The sequence below is a fragment of the Pteropus alecto genome, unplaced genomic scaffold (genome assembly GCF_000325575.1).
Source record: "Pteropus alecto unplaced genomic scaffold, ASM32557v1 scaffold73, whole genome shotgun sequence".
In the NCBI taxonomy this organism is placed as follows: Eukaryota; Metazoa; Chordata; class Mammalia; order Chiroptera; family Pteropodidae; genus Pteropus; species Pteropus alecto.
Genome location: NW_006436284.1, coordinates 4,176,855 through 4,187,733, shown reverse-complemented (window position 1 = coordinate 4,187,733; position 10,879 = coordinate 4,176,855). Strand labels below are relative to the sequence as shown.

The 10,879-nt window shown below is 40.0% G+C and overlaps 1 protein-coding gene across 1 annotated transcript in view; it reads right to left on the bottom strand.

Annotated features, from left to right (window-relative positions):
- Positions 1-5,285: 5,285 nt before the first annotated feature.
- FST (follistatin) overlaps positions 5,286-10,879 on the bottom strand; it is a 6,068-nt gene continuing 474 nt past the window's right edge. Inside the window, exons 2-6 of the mRNA XM_015589835.2 lie at positions 9,193-9,384; positions 8,539-8,757; positions 7,976-8,200; positions 7,074-7,304; positions 5,286-6,338 (exon numbers count right to left, since the gene is read on the bottom strand). Coding sequence (XP_015445321.1) covers positions 6,256-6,338; positions 7,074-7,304; positions 7,976-8,200; positions 8,539-8,757; positions 9,193-9,384 — 950 coding nt within the window. The 3' untranslated portion in view covers positions 5,286-6,255. The remainder of the gene's footprint in view (positions 6,339-7,073; positions 7,305-7,975; positions 8,201-8,538; positions 8,758-9,192; positions 9,385-10,879) is intronic.

Sequence of the window (10,879 nt, the reverse complement as noted above, 5' to 3'; positions counted from 1 at the left end):
TTTCATTCTTGCTCAGGAACATAGGTGTTGGTGTGGAGAAGGAGGATTTCATTCATTTATAGTTAGGATTTTGGCCAGAGGGTGTGGAGAAATGGACAGGAATTTATAGAAACAAGGTTCTGATGAGAGAATCATTGAGGTGATTGAGGTAGGAAATGATATGAAGCCAGGAGGGGAAGAATGGCAGAAAACAGAGAGTAACCTTTCCACTCCTGGTTTAGGCTATGAACCTTAGGACCTTGCTGCATCTGGGTGCACACTTGTAGGGTATCACAATTGTTTTGAGCCTGCATGTCTATTGCTGGTTGCTTAAATCTCTCTGTTCTTGGAAGAGGTGAGTCAGCCAAGTAGCAGCTTTGGCTGCCTGCCCCACAGATAAAGCTAAAGCGCTACTCTAAGAAGATGATGCAGATCTCCTGGAAAAAGTTGTGAGCAAGTGCCAGGGGAGGGAAGCGGACTAAATGTCAACTTAAGGTGGACCAAGGTTGGAATTTCACTACTCTTCATTCAAAATTCAAATCTCTTCTTGAGAAACTTATTACTCAATACATATGAATGGAAGGGATGGGAGGCAAGTTCATAATTCCCAGCCAGCCCAGCTTGTCTCTTTGGGAATATCTCCCTTAACACAGTAGAGGATGAGAATATTATTAGGAAGAATGTGCCTTGTGATGTCTATGACCAAGTGCCTTTATCACCGGTATCAGGTACACATCTGTAGCACAGGTCAAATTATATGTGGAAATCCTGGCCAGGTACAGAGCTGAACATGGCTCCTTTTGAGCTCTATCAGAGACCCATGCATGGATATTCTGGTTGTCTTTGAAACATCAGGTAGCCAGGGCTCTCACTCAGATCTTGAAATGATTCTAGGGCAGTAGTTCTCAAACTTTAGCACACATAAAAATCACCTGGAGAGCTTGTTAAAACAGATTGTTGGACCCTACCCTGAGTAAATTTGGTTCAGTGGTTCTGAGTTAATGTTCAAAAGCTTGTATTTCTAACAAGCTCCCAGTAATGCTGATGCTATTGGTCTAGGAACTATCCCTTGAGTAGCATTATTTATATTTGGGAATTATATTGAATAGGTCCTGGTTCCACATACCCAATGAGTAAATTTCCCTAAGTCCATTTCGATGACTTCTTCTGGGGCATCAATCTACAGAAGACTCTACCTTAGGATTTCCAGGTATTGCTGTCCTTTGGGGTAATCCAGTTCCTCTGATACCTGTTGTCACTGGGCAGTAAGCCCATAGCAATCTCCAGAAGTTATAGCGACTGCCCTTCACCTTGCTCTTTAAATGCCACCATTGTTTACGGGATGCATTATGATCATGAAATTATCCCAACAATTTTGGGTGCTGGAAAAGATAGAGATGTATCCAGATCCCTTTCTTGGACCTGGAATAGATGTAGAGAATGCTCTACTTCACCAGGATTGTAACTTTGCCTCTAATTTCTTGCTTGCCCCAAATTCTTGAGAAAAGCTTAGGCTCGTTCTTCAGCCAGAGAACTGCGTCCTTAGGGAACGAATATAAGAGACTTTTGGTGGGAGTATATCTGGCTCCCAACAGTACCAGTTGGTTCTTGGGGCATATTCTTAAAATAGAAAAATGACAAATTATAGCTCTGCCAGGACTACATTTAGTGTAATCCAGAGAATATGTTTTTAAGTGTCTAAAGGACTCAGCCACAGGAATCTTGATGGTACCAGCCAAGATATCTGAGTACCAAGGAGGGCAAAGCCCAGGGACCATCCGGTACTCATAGGGGGATTCCAGCTAAATAGAAGCTGAGATTCGGACGTGTCTGGGCAGGTCTGCTGAATACGCAGGGCAGGCATGCCTGGAGTCTATTTACATGACAACTTCTGGCTGAAGAATGACCGTGTGCTGATTTGAATGGAAAGCGGAATGGGAAAAACAAATTAGGGCCCAGGTTTTGAAAAATGTTCTTTAATAAATGAATTTATTAATTAAATAATATATCATCTTTTTATATCTGGCAATGGTATAATTTACATTAGGATTTTTGATAGTTTGGAAACAATTTATTACTATCTTTAGGAATGTATAGTCCTCATGTATCAAAAGTAAAGAAGATTGATTTAATTTAGTTTACTACTGGGATTATGTTGGTTATATGAATAAGAGGACAAAAGACATGTTTTGTGGCTTTGAAAATGTTGGTAGGTGAGTGAATATTTTTTAAATTTCCATAAGAAATAACCTGTTATTCTGATAATAAAAAACCTGTACACTTTTGCTATAGCACCTAAAACTTCGTGATGTTTTGCTAAATACCAACACAAATAAAATATTTCTAAATTATATTTACCCTCCATTAAAAAAATTGTTTACACTGTGCTTCTGGTCTTGATTAGTGTCACTTTTCATTCATTGCATCGTGTTGATGAGCTACAATTCCAATTTTTTCATTTGTTTAATTAACAATTCTCATAAGCCTAGGAGACACTTGCTTTTTTATGTGCCAGACACTGATCTAAGTACTTTACATACCTTATTTCTTTTAATCCTCTCAACATTATTATGAGGGACACACTTTCATTATTCTGGATACATATATGAGGAAACAGGCACAGAGAGGTTAAATTACTTGTCCAAATAATATGCAGCAAGCAGTAGAGAACCAGGGTTTTGGGTGTTTGGAGTGTTTTAGCAAAGCTACTATTTACTCTAAATTTTAAGATGATTGCAGAAAAGAAAAGGCAATTTTTTAATTTGGCTGTTGTTTAGGTGTCAGGAATTCTTGTTGCCAATTCTGATCCTTTAAGTAGTCTTGGTAGTCACTGGAATTATTTTCCAGTATTTGGTCACATAAAATTATTTTTTAAATGATACTGATATTTCACTTGCTTTTCTAGAGAATGGGAGAAGCAGTCTACTATGCACCTCTCCTTTGTGAGAATGACTTTTAAAAAATTTTAACTTGTATTTGGATATAATTTCAAACTTACAGAAAAGTTGCAAAAATATAGTATTAAGAATACCCATATACCTATTACTCAAATTCACTTACCGTTAAATTTCACTCTATCTTTTATTATTTGTGTGCTCTTTCTTTGAATACAAAAGGGGGAGTATATAAAGTTATATTTTTTCTTTCTAAATCATTTAAGGGTAAGTTATACACAGTTTTGGCCATTTCCTCTAAATATTTCAATGTATATTTCCTAAGTATATGAATATTCTCTTATGTAACACAGTAATCAATTTCAGTAAAATTGACATTGATATAGTACTTTAATCTATGGACAATATTCCAATTTTGTCAATATATAGCATTTTCCTATTTAGATACAGAAGCCAGTCTAAGGTCAGGTATTGCTTTTAGCTTTCATGTTTGACAATGATTCTAATTACACCAGATTTTACTTTTGCCATACTCTAGGAACCACACCCATATAGCATATAAAAATCTTAATTTAAGTGGACATCTGGTGAAATTTAGACTTCTTACATTTTCATTATTACTTGATATTTTGCAATTCTTAATAATGATTAGGATGTAGTCATATTAATTATAGCTAGTTACTAGAAATGTTTCTATTAATCATATTATACATCTAAGTGAATTAGATTTTTTGAATCATTGTTGAAATTCTAACAATAGCCTAATAATATTAATCTAATTTTAATTTTAAAAGAAACTTCTATTTTGCAGTACTAATTAACCCAATGCAGGATTACTGGAAAAGTAGGAAACTCCAAGAAGAAAAATGGAATTTTTTTTTTTTTGCTTGAATGATTGATGCTGACAAATATGAAATAAAAATTTTAAATAATCTGAATGTCGTTTTAAAGGCAAGCTGTTGATTTTATCACTTCCCCGTGTCAAGACACACATCTGTGCCTGTTAAATGTAACGTTTTTACTCTCATCGTCAATGGCAGCTTTAAAATGTCTGTAGCATCCTGGGGCAGAGTAGGAAGTCAACTCCAGGAGAGGCTGTGAAACCATGTCTGTGAGCTCTGAGAGCCAATCCCTAGTGGCAAGCCAGTAGCTCCTGGGAACCAGTTATAGCTCTGGTCTACTTGTGGTTAATGGAAGTCTGTTTTTCTTCGGCTTTGGGAACCTAGGGCTGAAGGCTAACAAAATTCTATAGACTCTTAATCATTATGCAAACTCTGTATACCCAAGAGGTCCCTCTCTCTCCACCAAATTTCTCATTTGGTGACCACAGTTGAGAGTCTCCTATAATCATTTTTAAGTTATTTATATTAAAGAGAGTGTTCACAAATGGTTTAAACTTTTAAAAAATAACTTGGGTCATAGAGACTTTGAAAGAAAAGTGTTTAGCAATGTTGGCAATACTGAGCGTTCTTTGTGCTTTCCTTCCCATAGTATCAACCTTCCCTTCTTTGCATCTTGCACTTTTGATATTTTTAATGCCCTTAGGCAATGAATTAGCATGCAATGAATTGGAAACTTGTATTGATTATTTAGTTATTTATGACAGTGTTATTACAGGGACCATTGATACCCCAAATGCCAAGCCGAGGTTCTATGATTTGGCTGTCAAACATTAATTGGAAAATATTGACACACGTCCTCTTGAGAGTGTCATTCAGTCTTTATGAAACATGGACATCATTGTGGAAATCCACCCCAACCCCATCCTCACCTTACCAAGTCTCTAGAATTGCAACACTATGCCCGTAGTTGATATTATGATCTCTAGAATGTGTTTATTAAATATTAGTCTAATTACACTTTTCCTTGTGACATGCTGTATTTCAAAGGTCTAAGATCTACTTTATTTAGATGAGAAAACATAAAGGGTGCCGATGGCTATGAAGATGAGCTTGCAACAACTAAGATGGTGTTTTTAAAGAGGAAAGTTTACGTTCCCTACATTGCAGGGAGGAACTCACATCTGCAGTCACTTTTCTCCTGTGGTTTGTGACAAGTATGCTGTTGCTCCTACAAAGGGGTTGCTGGACCTCAGATCCCTTATCTTTCAAACTCCACTGAGGTGATTTGTAATTTGCCTTGCTTTGGAGCTTCCATTATCTTGGCCACTTAGTTTCAGTGATAACTCCTTCTCAGCAAATGTATTAAATACATTTTTACTCAAAAGCCCAAACAACTTGACATCAGCAGCAATTGAGACCATTGGCTTTTTAAAATTTTTTTATTTTTTCACTCATCATTTATTTACAAATACACATTATAACTTTTATATACATTGCACATTTACATGGTAGAAAAGTACAAAACTATATATTTAAATGAATTTATATTTAACTTGCCATGTTTGAAAATATAAAATTGCATCAGAAAAAAGTATTATGAAAAGCAAGAAACTTGAACTGATAAAGCTTTGATATAACTTTTAGTGAGACATTTGTTGAAAAAGAACTAATTTAAAAGGTACAGCAGACTAGCTTGAAGGAAACACCTAACGAAAGGTTGAATGGGAAGCATTCCCCTTCCTTCAGTCTCTCCACACCCATATCACACAATTTCTTTGGATCTGAAACATCTTAAAAGTACATTATTAGAAGTCTAACATTGCTATCACCCCTCTCTCACAAATGTCTTCATCCCAAGAGAACTGAAGTAGGAGTTTCCTCAAAGATGTATCCTCTGTACCTTCTATGTGAGTCAGTTATAATGCCTTTTGGTCAGTCAAGATTCCTTGTAAACAAAACCCGAAGGATCATGTATGTACAGAACAGGCAGCAGAGAATCCAATAAATAAACATGACAGAAACTGACATGCAAGTTTGTTAAAGTGGAAAAGAGTCTAACAACAGTGAAATGAAGGGAGACAGATGAGTGAGTGAATAGTAAGGAATGGACTTAAATGGTTTACAAGGGAAAAAAAAGCTTTTACTTTACAAGCAAGAGACCTCACAATAAATAACAACTGCTCTTCCTTTCACGAATAAATTTCTTCAAAAACAAGGTGTACAGTCAACCAGACATTTTATGTATAAATTATAAAACATGACACAGTATAAATAAATGTCTACAAGTCTCAACTATGGGCCTCATCCAGTAGACCTCACAATGACTGCCTCTCCGTGTCCAATGAGTAACAAGGTGGCATGGGAGAGAGCTTTAGGACAAAGGTCCTTTATGTATAGTTTTCCCCCCAAATAAATAAGCATACACTTATTTACAGTATGGACAATATATTTTTTTCTTTTTTTCTTTCTTTTTTCTCTCTCTTTTTTTTTTTTTTTTTTTTGCCCAAAGGCTATATCAACACTGAACATTGGTGGAGGGTTTACCACTCTAGAATGGAAGATATAGGAAAGCTGTAGTCCTGGTCTTCATCTTCTTCCTCTTCCTCGGTGTCTTCCGAAATGGCTAGATGGGGGAATACAGGGGAGCTGTTGTTTAAATATGGACAACAACAGCGCAGAAGCAGCTCAGTGTATGTTTTCAAAGCCCTCTGATACAGCCATATTACAGCGTTGCATTTTTATGTGACTTGCAGTGAGATGCTTTTTTTGATTTTGTTTTTGGCATCTGCTGTTATGCAATAAGTTTAAAAAAACTTTTTTAAAAAAACATAATCTATGAAGTCAAAAACTGCAGAAAGTTCTGAAGAATCAATGGCTCAGGTTTTACGGGCAGATTCCTGAAATTAGATAAAAAGCGCTCTTGTGTTCTAGGTATAACTGCTTTGGGTCCTTATTTCAGAGTTAGTAGAGGCAACTGCGAAAATCAGCAGCCCCTGTGTGATAATACAAAGCTGTCTTTGAAAAAAAAAAAAAAACTTTTGAAGCAGTTAGTTTAGATTCAAGTGTTAATAAAGCAAACAGCAAAGCACACTATTAAAGCAAAGGAATTAGGGACGAATGACTGGAAATAGGTTTTTAGAGGCAACCCCACTGATGATCATTGGACAAGTTTTAAAAGCCAAGAGACATTCCAGAGAATTTTTCTGTGGATCACGGAATTGCTGGTGAAATTTAGCAGGTTCCTAACTTTAACAGAAAAGGGCTTATATGGGGAGGTTTTTGTGCTTTTCACGTCTCCATTCCCTAGGACTTCCCTAGGAAAGCCTTACACTGCAGCAAGTTTAAAAATCGCACTTACAGTTGCAAGACCCGGAGTGCTTTACTTCCAGCAGCACACCTGAGGAGCAGGCAGCTTCCTTCATGGCGCACTCACTGGCGTAAGTGGCATTGTCACTGGCACAGACAGGTTCCTCAGACTTACTCTCAGGGCATAGCTCATCGCAGAGGGAACACCGACCTCTGCCAACTTTGAAATCCCATAAACACTTTTTTCCACCAGTGCACTGGATATCTTCACAGGACTTTGCTTCTAGGATATAACATAACTGTGATTAGTAAATTGATTTCCCCTTTCCCCCTTTTCTCCCTTTCTCTCTTCCCCTATCAAGAAATATAAACATATAACATATCTTATTATTCACGAGTGGGGGTGATAGAGGTATTATGCAAAAATGCTTGATAAGAAAACTGAAAACACACACACACACACACACACACACACACACACACACAAACCCGCAGTTTCCTACATACTAGTGTATGAAAATAGTATTTTTTTTTTGGAACAGGATTTCACAGTATCGAGTTAAATATGACTTCCCACAGTGGGATCTTTAAAAAAAAAAAAATGAATTCCATCAGTTATCAGAATCTAATGACAGATTTTAAGAACTGTTAAGCAATTATTTCTTGCTTCTGGCGAAGTCTAGCACTTAAAAAGAATGTGTAAAACTGAGTGAGTTCTAAGTTTTCTAAGACAGAAAATTGTTTCCTGTTTTCTTGCTGGCATTTGAAAATATATGTGAACACTTCCGGAAGACAACGATTTCCTTGAGGAATGTTGTGATCACAGGAGAGTATTTCTCTTTGCATTTGGGGGAGGCTCTGGGCTTAATTATTGGTAAACCCCACAGTTTTAACACTAAAACTATCCTTTTTGCTCCTATTTTCGCTTTTCATTCTGCAATCCAGAATACCTACTGATACATTTTCCCTCATAGGCTAATCCAATCGATCTGCCCAGTAAGCAGGTAGCCTTTCTCAGGTGACAGGCACTGGAGTAGGTTACTCCATCATTTCCACAGAGATACTGATCAGAGGAGGTGGGCTCTGGGCAAATCCGGTTACATGTCACACAGTAGGCATTATTAGTCTGGTCCACCACACACGTGGAGCTGCCTGGACAGAAAACATCCCGGCAGGTCTCTGAAACGAAGAGGGAAACACACATTAATAAGAACCTTCTGGTCCTTAGAGAGTAAGCATTTGAAGTTATCAAGGAAATCATGAAATGAAGTGTCCATCTTGCAAAGGGTACTTTGGGAGCCCTGTGGTTTTCAAGAGAAAAATCTATGACTCTTCAAGAGAAAAGCCCAGATTGAAGAGGTGGGAGTTGGTTCTTTCATTGTTCTTAAGGAGCTTTAAAAGTTAGAAAAGAGTTCCTTTATTTGGTGCCATTACTATTATTGTTAGGCTCTTACTGTGGACTACACATCCCCCAGAAGGTCTATCTCAGTGTTAGAGCGCTGGAGGAGGGAACCTACTTTTACATTTGCCCTGGTACTGGACTTCCAGTTCCGGCTGCTCTTTACATCTGGCCTTGAGGAGTGCACATTCGTTACGGTACGTTTTCCCGTCTAGCCCACAGACTGGGCCTTTCCAGGTGATGTTGGAACAATCTGGGGCGCACACACAGCGGGGTTTGTTCTTCTTGTTCATTCGGCATTTTTTCCCGGGTCCACAGTCCACATTCTCACACGTTTCTACCAGTTGGAAAGAGGCATGGATTAAAACGGGGGCCAGGCAGTATGCAGGTCAGCCAGGACAACTTCAGGGGCCTTGCGCAATCGCAATGTTGCAGCCATCAATTTGAGCCCGAGGGCCCCAGGCTCTCTCTTAGAAGTTGAGGAAGGGGTAGAGGGGAGGAAAGCACAGTAGGCTTTGCCCCATATCCAAAACTCTCTCAGGTAGAGCGGTGGGGTGGCTGGCTTCACTACCACACTTGGCTCAGAAGTCTCAGACCTCTGCTGACCTCCTTTTTGTCTGTAGTGTGTAACAGGTAAGATTGAACCGGAATGGCTTACCAGGGCTGGGGGAAGATAAGGGGCAGCTCCCCTCCAACAAAGCTGGTCAGTGAGGAAGCTGAGGGTAAGACGCCCTCTACTGAGGGCCGGCAATGGAGGGAGGAAGAGTCCTACCTTTACAGGGGATGCAGTTGGGGGCGCCCCCGTTAAAAATCATCCACTTGAAGAGCGTGTTGTCATTTACATCCTCCTCTGTCCACGAGGTGCTCAGGCGGCCGGTGCTGCAGCACTCCTCCTTGCTCAGTTCTGTCTTGTACAGGACCTGGCAGCGGCCGTTTTTTGCTTGGCGGAGCCAGCAATTCCCAGCTGCAAGGAGGCAGGGGTGGGGAGGTGGGTGAGAGAGTGGCGGGGTTAGGGTAGGGAGGCAACGAGCAAGCAGGGGGAGACCAAGCAGGGATGCGGAGGTAGTGAGCGTGGAGGAGAAGAGAGATACAAGAGAGACAAGCAGAAAATAAATAGAAGGGAGTGAAGAAGTGGGGAAAGAGAGAGGGGGCAAAAACCCAGATTGAAGAGGTGGGAAGTGGGCCAGGGGGAGGGAGGGTGAGAGCCAGAAGCCAGAGTGCCCCAGCCATATCAATGTCAGTTACCAGTGACCCAGACACAACACGTGCAGCTTGCATTGACTTTTACTAGACTGTTTACTTTTATTCGTCCCATTTCATAACCTGCAGCGACTCGAAGAGCAGATTAAAGAACTTGACAAAAACAGGATGCGACGGATGTTTTTACATGTTGGTTTCATGTAGGCGTTATGAGTATTATTTGTGACAGGGGTTAAGAAAGTAGAACTTGAGAGAGAAAGAAAGGGAGAGGGACCGATACAGACACAACACACAGGGACAAATCAAGCAAGAGGCATTTGTGAAAAATGAAAGCAAAAAAGCAACCGGTTCCTGCCCGGAGCTGCCCCGCACGGCCTCGAGGCGCAGCCCGCCCGACGGGCCCGTTTTGCAATCCGCCAGACCCAGAGGACGCCCGCGGCCACTGCGATCTTTCGAAATCTCCGAGGGCTGCTCTCTGCGGCGCCCACGTCCCCGGCACCAGGCAGCGCCTCGCCCCGAAAGGCGGGCAACTCAGAGGAGTGAAGTGCAGACAGCGAGGGGCAGTGCCCGGGGGGGGGGGCAGTTGACAACACACTTAAAATGTTAACGTTAGAGCAAGGAAAGTTACACGTCTGTCTCAAGAAAAGTGTAGGGGGAAACAGAAAGGGGGAAGCTTCCTACCATTTCACCGTACACACATACCTATCTCATACCTACCAAGAAATCTTTGCGAGCCATTTCCCCCTTTTTAATGTTCGGATTTGGGTCAGGCAGGCAGATTTCTAATGAATCATCTATATAACTTTAACAATATTTAGACCATAAGCTACTACTATTATTGTTAAATCTGCTTAAAGACTGAAAAAAAAACAAATATAATTTAGAAAAACAAACTTTAGAAATTTGCTTTCAACGGATCTCAGAATTTAAATCAGTTGTGGGCTCCTTACTATTCTACAGAAAGTTAACAGAGAAATGAGTCAAAGGAGGAAAAAAATTGTAAACCACTCAAAACACTCCGGGGTAATAATTTGGGTCCTTTTTTTCCTTCTCTTTTTTTTCCAGGGTTCGGGAGAGGGGGTTGGAACAAGCATTCTCTAGGCAGAAAGCTACTTCCCTCTAAAATTTTTAGCACCCACACTTCCAAGTTTGGGCAAAGTTTCTGAAACCACGTCCCCCAGCCACCGAATAAATTTCAGGACCCACCCCACCCCACGCGCCGAATCCGTCATTTTTTAAAGTATCCAAATGTGGGAGGG